Source organism: Hyperolius riggenbachi, chromosome 3, assembly GCF_040937935.1.
Source record: "Hyperolius riggenbachi isolate aHypRig1 chromosome 3, aHypRig1.pri, whole genome shotgun sequence".
In the NCBI taxonomy this organism is placed as follows: Eukaryota; Metazoa; Chordata; class Amphibia; order Anura; family Hyperoliidae; genus Hyperolius; species Hyperolius riggenbachi.
In genome coordinates, this window is record NC_090648.1 from 433334324 (window position 1) to 433356688 (window position 22365).

General features: G+C 45.2%; 1 protein-coding gene across 1 annotated transcript in view; it reads right to left on the minus strand.

The window, feature by feature from the left end:
- Positions 1-1288: 1288 nt before the first annotated feature.
- The window catches only part of LOC137562387 (embryonic protein UVS.2-like), a 71952-nt gene continuing 50875 nt past the window's right edge, over positions 1289-22365 (minus strand). The window contains exons 9-12 of the mRNA XM_068273724.1: positions 19302-19527; positions 18562-18683; positions 8230-8446; positions 1289-1632 (exon numbers count right to left, since the gene is read on the minus strand). Of these exons, the coding sequence (XP_068129825.1) occupies positions 1625-1632; positions 8230-8446; positions 18562-18683; positions 19302-19527 (573 nt within the window). The 3' untranslated portion in view covers positions 1289-1624. The remainder of the gene's footprint in view (positions 1633-8229; positions 8447-18561; positions 18684-19301; positions 19528-22365) is intronic.

A 22365-nucleotide genomic window follows, 5' to 3' on the forward strand; every position in this document is an offset into this window, starting at 1 on the left:
CAGGAGGAGATGTCACTGACAGGACGAGGAACCGCCTCCAAGGGTAAGGTCGGTTCTCGAGGTCGGACAAGCCAGGTCGTACACACACGGACAGACGAAGTACAGATTCAGAAGGCAGAGGCGGAGTCTAGGTACAGGCAGGGTTCGGCAACAGGGTATCAGAAATATCGAGGTACAAGATCAGGAGGCAGAAACAGAGTCTAAGGACGAGCCGGAGTTTGGCAACAGAGTATCAGAAATATCGAGGTACAAGGTCAGAGTTCAGGAGGATAGTCAGGCAGGCAAAAAGTCATAACAGATAATCACAATCAAACTAGTACTTTAGCTATCAACAGAATCTAGCTAAGTGTAGGATTACAGCTCCAGCTGGTCCCGGCACACTTGCGGATCTGACTACGGATCTGGGTGCTCCCACATATGTGATCGCAACGCCAGACACCAGAGAAATGACCAGCTAGCAGTATATATACATATCTGCACTCCCAGCACCTCCCTAAGTGCTGGACCAATGAGGAGTGGAGTCAGAGTCAGCTGACCAGGCAGGTCAGCTGACTCACTTCTGACCATAATATAAATCCTGCCTGAGTGCGTGCGCGCGTCACTCTAAATCTAGAGGGACTACGAGTCCCAGCCACATCACTGTGCGGCAAGCCCTCGGGTGCCCCATGCGCGGGGTTGGCCGCACCGCTAGCCGTACGGGCGGCGGCCTCCCCTAGCTGGGACCCAATGGAGACAGGGTCACGTGCACCAACCACCGCGTCAGACGCGGCGGTTCCTCCGCATTCAGTGGGAGCAGCCGCCTCGCGCTGATCAGAGGCGGCTGCTCCTCCGCGCCTCCTTACACCCGTAATCTGTGACTGATCACAACTGCAATTTGACCTCTCAGCTGTGCCGGCTCAGGAATCTCATCTACCAGGTAGAGCTGCTAATTTGTACACACAGCATGTTAACCCTATGTCTGTTTCCATGAAAGCAGGAAGTAGTCTTTATTGCAGGATTTGTATCAGCTGTAACAAAGAAATGTTTTTCTGTAAAGGTTATTATGCTGTTGCTTATCTTTTAGAGCAGAGAGGATATAGTGTTCAGATCAGCTTTAAGGGGCCAGAACAATCCTCCCCCGAAAAGGTTAATAGTGGAAGTAGTACTTCAATACTACAATAAACAAACAAACAAACAAACAAAAGACTCAGAAATGAAGCAATATATTTTTTTTATTTGCTGTTTACACCCATATAACAGGAAAATCCCAATAAAACCCACAATCTATTATAAGAAAGTCAGAGTAGAAACATCAGTGATAGTAAGAGAACAATAACAGGAGTATAATGGAGACAGACAGCACAGAACAAGCACAAGGCCTGATGTTATTTGGGGATAATTGGTGATTAATATGTAAATTGATAAGAAAATCCTAATCCTTTCACACTATAAACCTCAGAGGGTAAAGCAGTCAGGGCTGGATTGTAACATATTGCAGAAGGATCTTGTCAAATCCGCAAGATGGTCGATGAATTAGTGGTAGACCTGAGCTTTGGTAAGTGTGAACTAAAAAGTTGCATGTCCCAATTCTGTGGTGTGTCTGCCAATCCCATTCATTGTACCTTTCCAGCAGTCAGTTTTTCCTTCATTGTACTGTGAATAAATTAAAACAATGTGTTAGAAGACATTCATTTATTTGTTCTATAAGATATATTTTCAAGGAGATCAGGAAATGCCACACTGGAAAAAGCACACAAATTCCAGCTCTGCCCTGGTTACTTTGTTTACACACTTATGGTGGCCATACATGGTACAATTTTTTCATCCAATCTTACCATTTCTATGTAATATAGGGGAACTGCCTAAATTATCCTTTCAGTATATTCACTTAATTTACCCTTATACTACATAGAAATAGTAAGATTGGATGAAAAAATTGTACCATGTATGGCCACCACTAGCTAGACTAATGGAGTGAAAGCTGGCTCTGCCACACTTTCTGCTGGAAACACTTAGGTATGGCTGTGTTTTATACCACACTAAAGACAAAGTAAGAAAGCTGAAATAATGATTGCCTTTATACCTTGTAATGTGTAAAACTGACAGGACTGATTTTTTTTTCCTGTTAACATATGTGGGGTGTTATTTTAAAGTGAATTGAGATCATTATAAAGGTCCGTACACATGCCGGACTGGAGGCAACGACGGGTCCGTCGTCACCTCCCGCTGGGAAACAGCCGTATCAGTCTGCAGACAGACTGTACACACGCCGGACTGTCGCTGGAACGCCCACCCAGCGGGAGGTGACGACGGACCCGTCGTTGCCTCCAGTCCGGCGTGTGTACGGACCTTAACTCACAGGGCAGCTCAATAGCAAATTAAAAATGCATGCTAAAAAAGTGGTTTATTATTCTTCTACTTCCTCCTTCCTCTTGTCCATCCACTGGTTGCAAGCAACAGAAGATGGAAGGCAGATAAGAACCCACTGATTTAACCACAAGCTTAGATCAAACAAACCCATTAAGCATTTGGGAGGGCAATGAGTCTTCCCTACTATGCTTCAATTAGATAACATTAGTCACACCTGATGAATTTTACACCTATCCTGGATAATGGCAGTGAAAATGGAACAGATGGGGTTATCTCCTCAAATATGACAGCCCTTTCAGTTATTTGGATCTTGTAGCTGCTAATAACCCTTTAAAGGGAACCTGAACTGAGAAGGATATAGATTTTTCCTTTTAAAATAATACCAGTTACCTGAATCGCCTGCTGATCCTGTGTCTCTAATACTTTTAGCCACAGCCCCTGAACAAGCATGCAGATCAGGTGCTCTGACTGAAGTCAGACTGGATTAGCTGCATGCTTGTTTCAGGGTGTGATTCAGGCACGATTGCAGCCACAGAGATCAGCTGGACTGCCAGGCAACTGGTATTGTTTAACAGGAAACATCCATATCACTCTCAGTTAAGGTTCCCTTTAAAGGGGCACTATGGCGAAAAATTGTAAAATTTAAAATATGTGCAAACATATACAAATAAGAAGTACGTTTCTTCCAGAGTAAAATAAGCCATAAGTTACTTTTCTCCTATGTTGCTGTCACTTACAGTAGGTAGTAGAAATCTGACAGAAGCGACAGGTTTTGTACTAGTCCATCTCTTCATGGGGGATTCTCATGGATTTATTTATTTTCAAAAGCACTTAGTGAATGGCAGTTGCTCTGTCCAACTGGCAAAAAACTGTATAGCGAGCAGGGAAGCTGGCCAGCATCATTGTTTAACCACTTTACCTCCCTTGCTACGCTTATCTACTCCCCACAAAACTTTACTTGAAGCTCAGGGGAGTAGATAGGCGTACTTGTGGTAAACAGTGTGCTGTATGCCCAATAAGCTATCTGATTATGTATATAGGGTATCATTTTAACCGTGACAAGTGAGAGAATAGATTTTGTGTTGTTTGACAACTGAGGGCTAAGTCATGTGATTTTTTTTACCGGAAAACTGAATGAAAAGCAATAAAACTGTTATTTTCATGTACTCTATACCCCTAAATAAATACTTGTAAAAAAACAAAAACAAAAGTGACAGCATTGAAAAGAGAATACACAGTTACCCTAGGGACTTAGCTTTTAATATGTATGCCATGAGAGTGTATTACTGTTAATCATGAAGATAAGGGCTTTTAATTACTGATAGAGTACAATGAGAAAGCAAAAAACACAAACCAGAAACTAATATATTATCACCATACATTGTACTAGGAACATTATTTAAATGTTGAGATAACCAGGACAAATTAGCAAATACAATGTGTGGGTTTTACCTATGGTAACATTGTTTATTTGAAAACTATAGTGCATGGAAATGGAGAAATAGTGTATTTTTTCTTTTTTTTTCTCATTTTTCCCTTTAAAATGCACAGATAATAGCATAATTACTAAAAGCAAATATCACCCTCACAAAGCATAATTTGTGGCAAAAAAAACAAGATATAGATCATTTACATCTGATGAGTAGCAATAAAGTTATTGGTGAATGAATGGGAGGAGCGCTGAAATGTGAAAATTGCTCTGGTTTTTAAGCAAAAAACCCTGTGGTACTGAAGTGGTTAAATCTTTTTTTTAGGAATATCTTTATAAAGAATATAAGCCTTGATGAGAATCACCATGAAGAGATGGACTAGTCCAAAACCTGTCACTTTTGTCAGATTTCTAACTACTGTTAATGTCAGCAACATAGGAGAAAAGTAATTTATGGCTCATTTTACTCTGGAAAAAATATACTTCGTATTTGTTTATGTTTGCACATATTTTAAATGTTAACATTTTTGCCATAGTGCCCCTTTAAATGATTAGTCTGGTGAGTGTCCTGTTTGAAATGGGGAACTGTCAGGGCTAGTTCACATTGGGCGCTTTGGTAGCATTTTGCTGATCGCCGGTGATCAGCAAAAAGCTGTTTTTTCACTGTACAGGAAAGCGATTTAGGAGTGATTGCATTTTGTGATTCTTTAACATTGAAATTCAATGGTATAGAACATCCAAAATCGCTCCAAAAAAAAAGGTTCATGCACCATCAGCAAATCGCTAAACACTGATGATCGCTAAAGTGTGAACACTACCATTGACTTGCATTAGCAGCAGCATTGTGCTGATCGCCAGTGATCACTCAGCAAATCGCTGAAAAATCGCTCAGTGAGAACTAGCCCTCAATTCAAATTTAATTGAAAAAAAAAGAGAAGAGAAATGTAAAATCAAATCAGTACTTGCAGCCACAATGTAGGTCCTATGTCCTGAAAAGCAGTCGCTCATGATGCCTGGACAGAGGACCTACATCTGAGAAGAAAGCCGCTGATCGCTTGTAGATGGGCGTGCCTGCTGCCACACTAATCAGTGCAAGGAACCATGTGGTCCATGAACCCGATCGGCTCTGCAGTGACCCGCAATAATCACTGTTACATCTTGCCTGATGCAAATTTTTCACCTTGCTTCATGAGATCTCATTTTAATAATAATGAGTTGTAGAATAAATTTTGATGTGTCTTATACCTTGGATCCCTGTCACATAAAAATGAGGTAGGGACAAACTTAATCCATCATGAAAAAAAAATGTTATTTTCAAAATGATGATGCTGTCCAGACTCTTCTGGGGCTATGCAAACAAAGTATGGTGCTAAAATATTTTGTGGAGAAAAATATGGCCTGTACAAAGCTAATGATTAGGGCTGCTCAAATCCGATCCGGGAGACATCCAGATAGTTGTTATCCTAATATGTCCCCGTAAACCTGGGCGGGGGGGGGGGTTCAATCTTACCTGTCTGACGTCTTCTTCGTCCGTCCCTCGGCGCCTCCCACAATGCGCTCCACGCGCGTCACGTGATTACAAACACTTCCTCCTTCAACCCGGAAGGAGGAAGTGTTTGTAATCATGTGACCGCCACTTGGACTTTATCGTGGGAGGCGCTGAGGGACGGACGAAGAAGATGTCAGACAGGTAAGATTGACCCCTACGCCCACCCGCACAGGTTTACTGGGAGATATATCCGGACAGAAACTATCCGGATGTCTCCCGGATCGGATTTGAGCAGCCCTGTTAGTGATCTGTTAGATGCCCATCTAGCTGTCAAATGAGAGATATGTGGTATTATTTTAACCATGATACGTTGTAGAATAGATTTTATGTTTTTTTTAGGTTTGAGGCCTGTGTCTTGTGAATTCCTTTTGGTGACAAACTGAATAAAAAGCAATACAATTTTTGTTTTCATATATTCTGTAGCAAAATAAAAAGTTTGTGAAAAGAAAAACAGGACTTGCTACACCGAGAAAACGAAACATGAAACAGAAAAAATACAGCTTTATTTCTAAATAATATATTATCCCTATTATTATCCCTATACATTACACTAGGGACATACTTGAAATGTTGGAATGACCAGGACAAGTGGGCAAAAAAATGTGCAGATTTTATCTATGGTAGCATTGTTTACTTTCAAACTATAGTGGATGGAATTGGAGAAATAGTGCATTTTTTAATTTTTTTTTACCTTTATGATGCATAGAAAATAAAATTACAAAAAAAAAAAAAAATCACCCCCTAAAAAAACGTAATTTGTCCTGAAACAAAAAACCAAGCTATATATCATTTAGGTGTTATAAGTAATGATAAAGTTTTTGGTGAATGAAAGGGAGGAGTGCTGACATGTGAAAATCTCTTTGTCCATAAAATGACAACAACCCTGAGGGCTGAAGTGGTTAAAGGGATGTGTTTATTATACTTTGAGTTATGATGTGTAATATTAAACAATTGTTTTTTTTAATGTTTTATTGGGACAAATGAGTGCTGCATATTATTGTGGAGCGCCACTTGCAGGAGGGGCTAATGTGGCTTTTTAGCTAGAAAAGCTTGTCTGCTACTCCAGCAAGTCTCAAAGCCCATAAACCTACACTGTAACTATAATTCTGGCCCGCCTTTGTAAGGTCATGATGTGTTTGTGTTAATATACAATATTAAAAACAGTAGGATTTCCAAATGATCTCCTTGGGCAGGTAACATTTTCAAACTGCTGTCCCCTCCTATATATATTTTGTGTTTCTTAGCAATAGATTGATTTACAACCTGTAATAATTATCAGTAAGGCCTAGTGCACACCAGAGCGGTTCAGCTGCGGTTTGCGATCCGCTAGGGTAATGTATTTCAATGGGCTGGTGCACACCAAAGCGGGAGGCGTTTTGCAGAAACGCATACTCCCGGGCTGCTGCAGATTTTGGATTGTGGATGCGTTTCTGCCTCAATTGCGATTGCGAATGAGAACGAGCAAAGGGACAGGTTGTATGTGTGTGCGCCAATCTAGTCGCCACCCCGTGACCGCGCACACACAACAGCAGATACGAAACAGAAACGCAACCGCAAGAAAGGCGATTGCCAGAAGTGACACAAGGCAGATTAGAACAGAATACGAGGATAGCAAAGGCACAGCAAATCATACAATGAGGAGATGTGGAAAATAACAAACGCTAGCTAACCGCGAACACCGCACTCATTCGCAACAGTGCACGCGGTTATGCGCGGTCTCCACGTGATAAGCACAATAGAGACAAGCACGCCTAACTAACCATCGACAGACAAACATGAAACAGAGGACGCGACCGCTTGCTCAGCGGTTACCTCACCGAGCCTCCAGCAATCGCTCGTAGCAGACAAGACAGACACACGAAAACAGGAACAGGCGGGAGATAGGATCCACAGGACTAGCGAAAGTGACTAGAGCGATCCAGAGAGGCAGAACAGAAGGATCCACAGCACTAACGCGAAGCGAGTGCGATCCAGGGACAGAGTAACAGAACAGAAGGATCCACAGCACTAGCGCAGGATGCTAGTGCGATCCAGAGAGGCAGAACAGAAGGATCCACAGCACTAGCGCGAAGCGAGTGCGATCCAGGGACAGAGTAACGGAACAGAAGGATCCACAGCACTAGCGCAGGATGCTAGTGCGATCCAGAGAGGCAGAACAGAAGAGAAAGCTGGTAGCAACCGCTGCACCAGCTATGCTCCAAGAACAGAGAACAGAACGATTTCCTGTCGACCAAAGTTGGGACAGGACAATCGCAACAGACAAACAAAACAGATAAACAATCCTAACTGCACTAGGGAACCTGCCTAGCACAGTTTCCAGGAATTACTCTAAGCTGATCTTCAAACAAAGAGCATGGCTGACACTCTCCAGAGTGTTTCACAGGAAGACTCCTTATGAACAGCCAAGCATTGTGGGAAACACATAGTACTTATAGTACACGCCTCCAATGAATGTGGCCAGGCAATTTGCATGACAACGTATGCAAATTCCTCAACAAGCACAAGCTGCAAAACTGACAGAAGCTCTTCTTTCCAGAGTCCTGCAGCATGCAAACCTACACAATGGTCAAAAAGCTGCCTGCCTGCACAGGCAGCCGAGCAAATCATCACAGTAGGGAAGAGAATTGGGAAGATAATTTATCAGAAAATCAAGTTGAAAAAGCTATAGGCATGTGTCATAGCATTTTTTTAATCTATCTTAACAACTGTGGCAATTCACTTGGCAGCAAACCATATTATTCAGCCTTACCTCCAGATCACAATAGGATCACTTCACTAAAGAGACCAGAGCCGTGCCATTGAAACAGCATATCGTTGTTATATGTTATCTGGGGGGGGGGGGGGGGGCTGATAATTCCCACCATAGCTCAGCCACACATAAAGGTGAGTTGGTTTTACTTACTGAAGGAGTAGGAAGCCTTCCAGCCTTTGTTTGATAACATGAAGTCAGTGGTCATCTGGATCACCATGACGTTGGTAGCAGAAATAACTTCATTTGTGAAAATATGGTAGCCGCAGAGCTTACCAGTCCATTTGTTATCATAAATCATGAACCTTACATTGTCACATACGCAGGAAGGGCACGCATCAAGATAGAAGTCTAAAATCTTCAGTGAAACCTGTAAAGACAATTGGTCATAACTGTTATTTGCTGGGAAAATACCAGGAAAGAATCCTGTTTAGAATGACTCAGGTCCCAAAAATGCATATTGACAGGTATCAATGACCGTTTCCAGCATTGACAAATGTGATGAAAATAATGCTTTTGCTAAATTAATATCATGTAACATCATGTAATAATATGCCAATAAATAATCACTTCTTTTCTTTAGTTTATGTCAAATATGGCCTACGTGGAGTCCCAACAAGGACACAATATGCTATTATTATTATTTATTTATTCTGTTTATAAAGCGCCAACATATTGGGCAGCGCTGTACAATAAATAGGGTCACAGACAATGATAATAGGGGTGACAGACGGCACAAGATCATACAAGGATACAATGTACCAGAGCATGCAATGGAGTGATGGTTTTAGAGACCACGTAATACAAGTCAGCTAGTGGGAAGGGTGCACAATGATGAGGGCGATGAAATTAAGTGGTGGTGCAATGTGATAAAATGATCTCTTCTTCCTGATTTCCACAAGAGACATAATCAATGATTTCTTCAGTTGGGGTGCTTTAGCATAGTAGATGGCCATGTTACAGCACAATGGGATAATACTCACCTTTTATCGTATATACTGCAGATCAGCTCCAAGACTGCCAATAGAAGAGGCTAAATGTAAATTCAACAGATAAACGTTGGATAGCAGTGATATTTAGGGAGCCTAAGCCCTCCCAGACAACCTTTACACAAAGCCCAATGTACATTTAGAGGAGGTCTGTATATTTATAGTGCTATTTGATTTGGGGGCAGGGAGAAGCCATAGATAATAGTGTCAAAGAAATGCACTTACCGGTACAGTTATATGTTGGCTCTGAGATGCTGTTTCCTTGTTCACTAAGCGCAATCTAATGTTAGTCACTCAACTCCAGCCATTTCTGTTTCAGAGAATACTCATTTCCAATTTCCTCATACAGGGGTGTAACTATAATTTGCCCTCCATAATCTTCCAGCCAGGCCCTTCCCCCTGGAAAAACCCTGCTGCCACCATTGCCTCCCTATGTCACAGTATTGGGTAGCTTCAGCCACCACGATCAGACAGAGCAGCAGCAGTAGAAGAGTGTTAATCTTTCCCTGCTTCCAGCGGCAGGACAGGTCTTCCTCACTCCTCCTCGATGCATCTTTGCACCATGCAGCCTATCTCCCTGGGCTTCGGTCTCTGCATGTCATGTGAAAGGCATCTGGAGCTGCAAGCTGAGGTTTGGGCGCTACAAGCAGGCTATACAGCACTAGAGTTGGGCCGAACCTCCGATTTTAGGTTCGCGAACCGGGTTCGCGAACTTTCGCGGAAGGTTCGGTTCGCGTTAAAGTTCACGAACCGCAATAGACTTCAATGGGGATGCGAACTTTGAAAAAAAAAAAAATTATGCTGGCCACAAAAGTGATGGAAAAGATGTTTCAAGGGGTCTAACACCTGGAGGGGGGCATGGCGGAGTGGGATAGATGCCAAAAGTCCCCGGGAAAAATCTGGATTTGACGCAAAGCAGCGTTTTAAGGGCAGAAATCACATTGAATGCTAAACGACAGGCCTAAAGTGCTTTAAAACATCTTGCATGTGTATACATCAATCAGGTAGTGTAATTAAGGTACTGCTTCACACTGACACACCAAACTGTTCACTGAACAGAACAGGTATGCAGTGGCGGTTTCACTGAACAGGTATGCAGTGGCAGGATCAATGAACAGGTATGCACTGGCAGGATCACTGAACAGGTATGCAGTGGCAGGATCAATGAACAGGTATGCAGTGGCAGGATCACTGAACAGGTATGCAGTGGCAGGATCAATGAACAGGTATGCACTGGCAGGATCACTGAACAGGTATGCAGTGGCAGGATCAATGAACAGGTATGCACTGGCAGGATCACTGAACAGGTATGCAGTGGCAGGATCAATGAACAGGTATGCACTGGCAGGATCACTGAACAGGTATGCAGTGGCAGGATCAATGAACAGGTATGCACTGGCAGGATCACTGAACAGGTATGCAGTGGCAGGATCAATGAACAGGTATGCACTGGCAGGATCACTGAACAGGTATGCAGTGGCAGGATCAATGAACAGGTATGCACTGGCAGGATCACTGAACAGGTATGCAGTGGCAGGATCAATGAACAGGTATGCACTGGCAGGATCACTGAACAGGTATGCAGTGGCAGGATCAATGAACAGGTATGCACTGGCAGGATCACTGAACAGGTATGCAGTGGCAGGATCAATGAACAGGTATGCACTGGCAGGATCACTGAACAGGTATGCAGTGGCAGGATCAATGAACAGGTATGCACTGGCAGGATCACTGAACAGGTATGCAGTGGCAGGATCAATGAACAGGTATGCAGTGGCAGGATCACTGAACAGGTATGCAGTGGCAGGATCACAGTACAGGTATGCAGTGGGCTGAGGGCTCACTGAACAGAACAGGTATGCAGCCAGGAAGAAGTTAAGCCTAACTAATCTTTCCCTATGAGAGACTGCAGCAGCTCGCCCTACTCTCACTAATGCAGGCACACGAGTGGCCATAACGGCCGCCGCTGCCTGCCTTATATAAGGGGGGGTGGGGCTTCAGGGGCTAGTGTAGCCTAATTGGCTACACTGGGCCTGCTGACTGTGATGTAGAGGGTCAAAGTTGACCCTCAGGTGCATTATGGGGCGAACCGATTTTTTGCGAACTTTTGCCGCAAAACGTTCGCGTGCGACACCCGCACGCGAACCACCTAAGTTCGCGCGAACCACGTTCGCCGGCGAACCGTTCGGCCCAACTCTGTACAGCACAGGGCTACACTAAATAGAGGTATAAGGTCCTGTCTTGCCTGTAAAGTATGAAGCGCAGCTACTGCTGCTGTGCATGGAACCACAACAGCGGGCCTCAATAGCCCCTGGGCACCCCCCACAATGGCAGGATTGTAGGGGTATTATTACACCCCAGGCCTCATAGATGATTCTTGTTCTCAGCACCTAACATAATCTCTCCCTCCCCCAACATCTATCCTGTTTCCGACATCTCATTTTCACCCCCACCTCCCCCAACATAAAGCCTAACCCTTACCTGTATTTATTCTTCTTGAACCCTAACCTTTATTACTTTGCGAAGTTATAAACCTTCCTCTGCCCAATACCCTAACACTACTAATCTCAGCACCTATTCCTAACCTCTAAGCGGTAGGCCTACCCCACTCCGCTCTCATTTCCACCTACAGCACAATTAAACTGCCATGCTACATCCCAGAAGGCCATCCCCCATGTGTGTCCCACCCACCTACTAACTAAAATGTATTCATTTTCCTTATTAGGAGTATGTTGTTAGGACTATGACAATTGTAACCTTTAACATCAGCAGAAGAAAGATGTTACTGGTATCTGGGCAACATTCCCTTTCAGAAGGTATTTTGGACAGCTGGGACACTGTAATTACACAGGGGCTCTCCTCCACATTCCACAAGGCATCATGGTCTTAGCTGGCAGCTCCTACATGCTTTCTGAAAATATAGTGATTATGAGGGAAAGGTCTGGACAGATAAGGGCCTTGTAGGGTTGGGAGGAGATAAAATATTAATGGAGTTCAGCTTTAATTTATGCCAAATGAGGATCAAAATACAGAATTTCTCTTTCCTTTTTAGTTCTGGGTAGGTTAGAAACTTTTTCAGATTTCCTATTGCTCTGTGTGTCCCTGACGTGGAAATCTCTGTTCTTTATCATTAGGATTAGTGTTGGGCGAACAGTGTTCGCCACTGTTCGGGTTCTGCAGAACATCACCCTGTTCGGGTGATGTTCGAGTTCGGCCGAACACCTGACGGTGCTCGGCCAAACCGTTCGGCCATATGGCCGAACTAAGAGCGCATGGCCGAACGTTCCCCGAACGTTCGGCTAGCGCTGTGATTGGCCGAACGGGTCACGTGGTTCGGACCCGAACGCGCTCTGATTGGCCGAACGGTCACGTGGTTCGGGTAAATAAATACCCGAACCACGTCATATCTCCGCCATTTGTCTGTGGGTTTAGCTTTGGGTAGGCAGGCAGGGTAGTTCGCGCTCCAGCCACGCTAGCCAGGGTCCCCCCTGTCATTGTGTCACTGCTGGGAACAGTAGTACACCGCTTGCTCAGCCACACTATATAGCATTCTGTTTACTGCCACTCTGTGTACCTCGCTCAGCCACACTATATAGCATTCTGTTTACTGCCACTCTGTGTCTGCTGGGAATAGTAGTACACCGCTTGCTCAGCCACACTATATAGCATTCTGTTTACTGCCACTCTGTGTACCTCGCTCAGCCACACTATATAGCATTCTGTTTACTGCCACTCTGTGTCTGCTGGGAATAGTGGTACACCGCTCGCTCAGCCACACTATATAGCATTCTGTTCACTGTTCTGTGTCTGCTTGGAATAGTGGTACACCGCTCGCTCAGCCACACTATATAGCATTCTGTTTACTGTTCTGTGTCTGCTGGGAATAGTGGTACACCGCTCGCTCAGCCACACTATATAGCATTCTGTTTACTGTTCTGTGTCTGCTGGGAATAGTGGTACACCGCTCGCTCAGCCACACTATATAGCATTCTGTGCACTGTTCTGTGTCTGCTGGGAATAGTGGTACACCGCTCGCTCAGCCACACTATATAGCATTCTGTTCACTGTTCTGTGTCTGCTGGGAATAGTGGTACACCGCTCGCTCAGCCACACTATATAGCATTCTGTTTACTGTTCTGTGTCTGCTGGGAATAGTGGTACACCGCTCGCTCATCCACACTATATAGCATTCTGTTCACTGTTCTGTGTCTGCTGGGAATAGTGGTACACCGCCCGCTCAGCCACACTATATAGCATTCTGTTCACTGTTCTGTGTCTGCTGGGAATAGTGGTACACCGCTCGCTCAGCCACACTATATAGCATTCTGTTCACTGTTCTGTGTCTGCTGGGAACAGTAGTACACCGCTCGCTCAGCCAGAGTATATAGCATTGTGTTTACTGCCACTCTGTGTACACCGCTCAGCCAGACTATATACCATTGTTTACTGACACTCTGTGTACACCGCTCAGCCAGACTATATACCATTGTTTACTGACACTCTGTGTACACCGCTCAGCCAGACTATATACCATTGTTTACTGCCACTCTGATTCTGCTGGGAACAGTAGTACACCGCTCGCTCAGCCAGACTATATAGCATTGTGTTTACTGCCACTCTGTGTACACCGCTCAGCCAGACTATATACCATTGTTTACTGACACTCTGTGTACACCGCTCAGCCAGACTATATACCATTGTTTACTGAAACTCTGTGTACACCGCTCAGCCAGACTATATACCATTGTTTACTGCCACTCTGATTCTGCTGGGAACAGTAGTACACCGCTCGCTCAGCCAGACTATATACCATTGTTTACTGACACTATATAGCAGACTATATAGCATTGTGTGTACACCGCTCAGCCAGACTATATACCATTGTTTACTGACACTCTGTGTACACCGCTCAGCCAGACTATATACCATTGTTTACTGCCACTCTGATTCTGCTGGGAACAGTAGTACACCGCTCGCTCAGCCAGACTATATACCATTGTTTACTGACACTCTGTGTACACCGCTCAGCCAGACTATATACCATTGTTTACTGCCACTCTGATTCTGCTGGGAACAGTAGTACACCGCTCGCTCAGCCAGACTATATACCATTGTTTACTGACACTCTGTGTACACCGCTCAGCCAGACTATATACCATTGTTTACTGCCACTCTGATTCTGCTGGGAACAGTAGTACACCGCTCGCTCAGCCAGACTATATACCATTGTTTACTGACACTATATAGCAGACTATATAGCATTGTGTGTACACCGCTCAGCCAGACTATATACCATTGTTTACTGACACTCTGTGTACACCGCTCAGCCAGACTATATACCATTGTTTACTGCCACTCTGATTCTGCTGGGAACAGTAGTACACCGCTCGCTCAGCCAGACTATATACCATTGTTTACTGACACTCTGTGTACACCGCTCAGCCAGACTATATACCATTGTTTACTGCCACTCTGATTCTGCTGGGAACAGTAGTACACCGCTCGCTCAGCCAGACTATATAGCATTGTGTTTACTGCCACTCTGTGTACACCGCTCAGCCACACTATATAGCATTGCGTACTCTGCCAGTCAGTGTGTATATTGCTGGGATCAGTAATACTCCACTCACCGTCAACCACTATATGAGCTCAACATGAGTTCCCCAGAGACCTCCGCTGTGAGCAGCACTCCCAACAACAGCAACAGCCAAGCCAACGCCCCACGCAAGCTATAACATCCACCCCAGCAGCCAGTGGTCAGCAGCAGCCCTCCCCGGAGGAGAACGTTGTGTCCATCAGTCCGTCGCCAGAGCGATTAATGAGGGCTGCCATTGAGGAGATGATGGGGCCTGATGTGGAGGAGGAGGTCTGGCTCAGGCCAGCATCCCAAGTTAATGTTGAGGACGATGAGGGGTCTGTGTCTGGGGATGTTGGGGTGGCAGAGGTGGTGGGTGGGTCAGACTCAGGAGAAGAGTTGTATGATGAGGATGATGATCGGGACCATCTGTATGTGCCTCAGAGTCCGACCCCGGAAAACATGTTGTATCGTGTGTTTAGGTACTAAAATCTGCGTTCCCTCCCAGTAGTGTTGGGCGAACAGTGTTTGCCACTGTTCGGGTTCTGCAGAACATCACCCTGTTCGGGGTGACTATATAGCAGACTATATAGCATTGTGTTTATTGCCACTCTGTGTACACGGCTCAGCCACACTATATAGCATTGTGTTTACTTCCACTCTGTGTCTGCTGGGAACAGTAGTACACCGCTCACCCGCCACTGTATAGCATTGTGCTCTGTGTCACTGCTGACAATAGTGGTACACCGCTCACCCACCACTGTATAGCATTTCTGTACTGCCACTGTACTGCTGCCAGTCAGCGTGTACTTTAAGGATAAGTGAAATGAGGAAGAAATCCGGTGAAAGAGGGAGGGGCAAGGGAAGAGGTGTTTCCCCTGACGGTTCACGTACAGGCCACAGGGGAGCACCCAAGAAAACCCACTCAATACTGCCCATGTTGTCCAGGACAACAACCCTCACAGATCCAAAAGAACAGGACCAGATAATTACTTGGATGACCTCTCAAGCGTCCAGCAGTGGGTTAAGCAGCACCAGCACATCACGCACGAGGTCCGAGTCCTCAGCCAGTTAAAGTCTGGGCTTTCTTTGAAGACTGCACTGAGGATGTTACCATGGCGATTTGCAAGGTGTGCAAGACCCGCCTGAGCAGGGGGAAAAGTATTAACAACCTCTCCACCACCAGCATGAGCCGCCACATTCTATCCAAACATCCCACTCTGTGGGCAAACGCGGCAGGACAGGGTACCACCAGCAACACTGCCTCCCTTGGGTTCACCAGACTCACCACCAGACCCGCCTCAGCAGCAGCAGTAGCCCAGCCATTGCGTGGTTCACAACATTCACAAACATCAGACGATGCTGACACTGTCACTTTCCGGACTAGTGCTCTTGAGGTCTCCCAGTGTTCATCAAACACAACAACCAACAGCCCTTCGGTGTGCAGCGCTACGGTTGAGTTGTCTGTCTCTGAGATGTTTGAGCACAAGAGGAAATTGCCAGCAAATGACCCCCGGGCCGTGGCAGTAACAGCCAGCCAGCATAGCCAAGCTTCTGGCCTGCGAAATGCTGCCATATCGAGTGGTGGAGACAAACAGCTTCAAGGGCATGATGTCAGTGGCCATCCCACGTTACGTGGTTCCCAGCCGCTACCACTTTGCGCGCTCTGCAGTGCCTGAGTTGCATGAGCACGTGGTCAGCTAAATAACCCGAAGCTTGAAGAATGCCGTTGCCTGCAAGGTTCACCTCACCACTGACACCTGGACGAGTGCGTTCGGCCAGGGTCGATACATCTCCCTTACCGCGCACTGGGTGAACCTTGTGGAGCCTGGCAGCGATTCCTCACCTGCTACGGCGCGGGTGTTGCCCACGCCGCAAACAGCTGGATAACAACAGCAGCACCTACCTCTCTGACTCCTTCTCCTCCAACGCATCTCAAAGCTGTACCTCATCCGGAAATGCTAACCCAGCACCAGCAGCAGTAGGATCGTGGAAGCAGTGCAGCACAGCTGTTGGCATGCGTCAGCAAGCGTTGCTGAAGCTGATCTGCCTTGGGGATAAGCAGCACACAGGGGAGGAAATTTGGAGGGGAATAAAGGAACAGACGGATTTGTGGCTGGCACCGCTGGACCTGAAACCGGGCATGAAGCTAGACACCTGGCACGAACTGGCAATGTACGCAATAGAGGTGCTGGCTTGCCCGGCAGCCAGCGTTATGTCGGAACGCTGTTTCAGTGCTGCCGGAGGCATCATCACAGATCGGCGTATCCGCCTCTCCACAGAAAATGCAGACCGTCTGACTCAAATTAAAATGAATCAATCCTGGATTGGAAACGACTACGCAACACTCCTGGACCCCAACCAAGTAACATGACCGATGAACATCTGGGATGGTTTAGCGTTTCCGGTCCCTGTTTATTGAACCTCTCATCTGTATTACATTTATGACTGCATGGCGGCAAAAAGCATTGCTGCTATATCCGCACGCTTTTTGTCCTCATGCAAGGCCTGGGTTGTTGTGTCTCACAAAGCGTGGCCTTCTCCTCCTGCGCCTCCTCCTGTTCCATCACGTGTGCTGCTGCTGCTGCTGCTGCTGCTGCTGCTGCTGGGTTACCGTTGCCGGTCCCTGTTTATGGAACCTCTTATCTTTATTACATTTATGACTACATGGCGGTACAAAGCATGCTATCCGCACGCTTTTTGTCCTCATGCAAGGCCTGGGTTGTTGTGTCTCACAAAGCGTGGCCTTCTCCTCCTGCGCCTCCTCCTGTTCCATCACGTGTGCTGCTGCTGCTGCTGCTGCTGCTGGGTTACCGTTGCCGCGTGGTCCCTGTTTATGGAACCTCTTATCTTTATTACATTTATGACTACATGGCGGTACAAAGCATGCTATCCGCACGCTTTTTGTCCTCATGCAAGGCCTGGGTTGTTGTGTCTCACAAAGCGTGGCCTTCTCCTCCTGCGCCTCCTCCTGTTCCATCACGTGTGCTGCTGCTGCTGCTGCTGCTGCTGGGTTACCGTTGCCGCGTGGTCCCTGTTTATTGAACCTCTTATCTTTATTACATTTATGACTACATGGCGGTACAAAGCATGCTATCCGCACGCTTTTTGTCCTCATGCAAGGCCTGGGTTGTTGTGTCTCACAAAGCGTGGCCTTCTCCTCCTGCGCCTCCTCCTGTTCCATCACGTGTGCTGCTGCTGGGTTAGCGTTGCCGCGTGGTCCCTGTTTATTGAACCACTTATCTTTATTACATTTATGACTGCATGGTGGTACAAAGCATGCTATCCGCACGCTTCTTGTCCTCATGCAAGGCCTGGGTTGTTGTGTCTCAAAGCGTGGCCTTCTCCTCCTGCGCCACCCTCCTCCTGTTCCATCACGTGTGCTGCTGCTGGGTTAGCATTACCGGTCCCTTTTCCTGGAACCTCTTATATGTATTACATTTATGACTGCATGCCGACAAAAAGCATGTTACCTGTGCAAAGAAAACAGACATTTCCCGCATTTAAAAGACAGTTTTCCCTTTGAAACTTTAAAATCGATTTTCTCAAAAACTATAAGCTCTTTTTGCTAAAAATTTTTTTCCTCTTGTACCCACTCCCAAGGTGCACATACCCTGTAAATTTGGGGTATGTAGCATGTAAGGAGGCTTTACAAACCACAAAAGTTCGGGTCCCCATTGACTTCCATTATGTTCGGAGTTCGGGTCGAACACCCGAACATCGCGGCCATGTTCGGCCTGTTCGGCCCGAACCCGAACATCTAGATGTTCGCCCAACACTAATTAGGATGACAACCCATCTCCATGCAAAATGCCTAATCACCAGCAGACAGTATTAAAAAAATCCATTCATCCCTGTTCCAAGAGTTTTCCACACTGACAAGGTCACTTCCATGTCTAAACAGGAGGTGTTTATGTTTACCTTCATTCCCGGAGGCGCAGTGATGGTGAAGTTGCAGGCATTCATGTTTGTGGGGTAGTTGTTAGGATACCCAGGAGAAGCAATGATTCCAGTAGGGTAGAAATAATTTGCTCCACATGGAACTGTTAGGAAAATAACTCAGCAGTGTCAGTATAAGATGTAAACACTACAAAATTAAAGGTTTTTTTGGGGGGTTTAAAATTATGAATTACAATCCTGCTCAAGAAGAAATTCAGCAGGGAAACCTCCAGTGTGTTATGGGAAGTCACTGTCTCTTCTCTTAGACATTTCTACTGTGATTGCCAAAGAACAGTGGGTGTAGACACCAGCTATATTAAATGTCATCAACGTATCCAATTTAAACACAGCACATTACGGAATCAGCCAGTTCTGCCCTTTAGTGATGTAAGATGGAAATTGTGCTCTTTGACCTCCTCCACTAACCAGCAATCATGCTGACATGAAGACCAGAGATGACCTTGCTGCGCGGCTGCTTCTGCCTTATTACCCTCCCCCTCCACTTCAAGAACCTAAATGCATCGTTATCTTAATATTTATACTATCTCAGTGTCTGAGCAGATAATCCTTTTTGCCTGACATAAGCCAACAACCCACCCAAAACACAACCAACAATATTTGTGGCCCAAAAAATCCAAGACACCAGAACTGGGTTAGTAAATGTGGTCTTGCCTCTCAATTAAGAAAAAAGGCACAAAAAAAATATGTAGATAGACCCTTACCTGAATTATATGTGGCCTTAAAGCCGACATCGGTGGAGTCACTGTCCGTAACAAACTCAACTAGCATCTGATTGGTAGAGGCAATGATTTGGGGAAGTGGACTGTTGCCGCACACATTATCCAGCAGCACAGGGTAAGACTTGGTGGGGCCATCATAGATCTTTATATAGTCAGTTGTACAGCCAGGAGAGGACTGCAGATTAAATGCAACAAAATTCAGGGAAACCTGAAAGACATAGAAAACAACTTTTAGGATTGTTATAGCTACTTGTTAAAACTCTTCTGTATTCTTCTGTAAGACACTCCACACAGATAGCACCATAGTGTGACAAAGACTTGATTCAAACAGGAATTAAGTCTGGTTAAAATCCTTGTTTTTCAGATATTTGTGAAAAAGATCACCATAAATGAAGAATAACAAAATTTGTAAACACAGTGCATAAAAAAGGTCATACGATTGGCAGAATAGGATTAGTTAGTCCCGTGTGAATGAGGAAGCAGAGAATGGCTGTAAAGACTAAGAGGAAGTGAAGCTCATATTGGTTAAAGGGAACCTTAAGGCTGAGAAAAAAAATGACTTTTACTCACCCGAGGCTCCCCTCAGCCTCCTGCAGCTGAATGGTGCCCTCGCCGTGTCCCTCCGATACACCTGGACTCGTCGGCGGCCACTTCCGGTTTGGCCGTCACCGGCCGACAGGCTGGGAACACGGCTGATTACCTGCGTCCCCAGCCGCAATAGCATTATAGAGGGCGCTATTGCGGCCGGGGACGCGGATAATCAGCCGCGTTCCCAGCCTGTCGGCCGGTGATGGCCAAACCAGAAGTGGCCGCCGGCGAGTCTAGGTGTATCGGAGGGACACGGCGAGGGCACCGTTCAGCTGCAGGAGGCTGAGGGGAGCCTTGGGTGAGTAAGTCATTTTTTTTCTCAGACTTAAGTATCCCTTTAAGCAAGCTAAGAAGAAGTAGAGTTCTGGATGGCTGTGTTCAGAGAAGGGATGACGTTCTAAGTAATTGTGTCCAGGGATGTCAAACCGGTCCTTCGAGGGCCGGAGGTCCTCACACATTTTTGACACAGCTCAAATTAATTGATGGATCTGAACCAGGAAAGGTGTGGTCTATCATGTAGAACACATTACTCTTTTTCACAGTCCATCCTAAACACTGGCATGGATCTGGCTCTCCAGGCCTGGAGTTTGACACCTGAGGTGTAGGCAAAGAAGGTGTAAGGTTCTAGGTGCCTATGCAGACATAGAAGAGGTAAAGTTCTGGCAAGCTGTGAGGACAGAGAAGGGGCAAAGTTCTGGTTGACTGCAGCAAGAGAAGGGGTACAATTCAGGAGGTCTGTGCAGACAGACAAAGTGTAAGCTTTCGGGTGGTTGTGAACATGAAGAATTGGTAAGGTGGAGGCTGGTTGTGCAAGCAGAGAGGAGGTTGGGTGGCTAATTTGTTAGGGGCTTAAGTACATGGAGTTGAATGTATGTAGCTGAATAAAAAGTTTTAAATGCCGGAGGAGGAATCTACACATTCCTGTTGATGCGTTAATCTGCAAATGAGCTACATTTTATTAAATTGGTCAGATCTAGCATCTTTTTTTTTCATATTCTCTTAGATTTTAGATGTTATCAGCGTTTAATTTTATTTCTTGGTTTCCACCAATGAGATATATATATATCTTGGACCCCAATGCAGAAGTCAGAGAGCTGTAAGCAGGGGAGAGGATTTTTTTTTTTTTTTTACTACAATCGACAACCACTATTTAATGCACAAACCATATAGAGCTAATTTTATCATAGCACCAACTACTTTTGTGTCTCTTTCTTCTATATCTCCTACTGCCTAGCCAAAGTGTGTGTGTGTGTGTGTGTGTGTGTGTGTGTGTGTGTGTGTGTGTGTGTGTGTGTGTGTGTGTGTATCCCAAAACATACAGATAACTTAATCGACTTCCCCTAACACTGGCCTTAGACTGTGATGGATGGATGACAGTGGTAGAAGTTAGACTCTGAGCCCCACTGAGAGCTACAAGACTATACACTCTGTAAAGGGCTGCAGAATATATCAGTGTTATGGTGCCCATACATGGCACAATTTTTTTCTATCTGATAATTAAGTTCGATTATTCTGTTAGATCGAATATTAAGATTTTTCCCACGTGTCCGATCGGATCGTGTATGGGCACCATAAGTGTTTGTACTGGAATTTGGCATAGCTAAATTTGGAACTCCAGAATACTCCCGAGCGCCGCTGTTCAGCACTGAACAAGTGGATAGGGTCAGGAGGAGGTCACTGCATAGCATGTTATGTTGTGTTTCTTGTAATAATTCCTTTTTCTGGTTTGGCTATGCTGAATTTAAACCCCAACACTAATCAGCATCATAAGATTACAAATACATAAAATATATGTTTTTCTGCACTCTATCTCCCCTTTTTGCTCTCTCATTATCTTTCCCTCCCCATCTGTCTCCACAATCTTTTTTTTTTTTTTTTTTTTTTTTTAACTTTCCCCATCTGACTTTCCATTCTGGTTTCTTTCTCTCATCTGCCCACGCTGTCTTTCTCCATCTCTCTCTCACTCTTTACTTCTTCCTCTTATTAATTGATATAGCGTCAGCATCTTCCGTGGCACTGTACAATAGCATACAGGGTATACAATACAACAGTTGATACAATACAAGAGGGTGTAACAGCTAAAGCAGTGAACAAATTAACTACATATTTTACACAGGGGTGGGAGATATGTACACCCAATGGGTGTTCATACCTCCCACTCCTGTGTAAAATATGTAGTTAATTTGTTCACTGCTTTAGCTGTTATACCCTCTTGTCTTGTATCAACTGTTGTATTGTATACCCTGTATGCTATTCTACAGTGCCACGGAAGATGCTGACGCTATATCAATTAATAAGAGGAAGAAGTAAAGAGTGAGAGAGAGATGGAGAAAGACAGCGTGGGCAGATGAGAGAAAGAAAGCAGAATGGAAAGTCAGATGGAGAAAGTTAAAAAAAAAAGGGAAAGATAATGAGAGAGCAAAGAGGGGAGATAGAGTGCAGAAATACATATATTTTA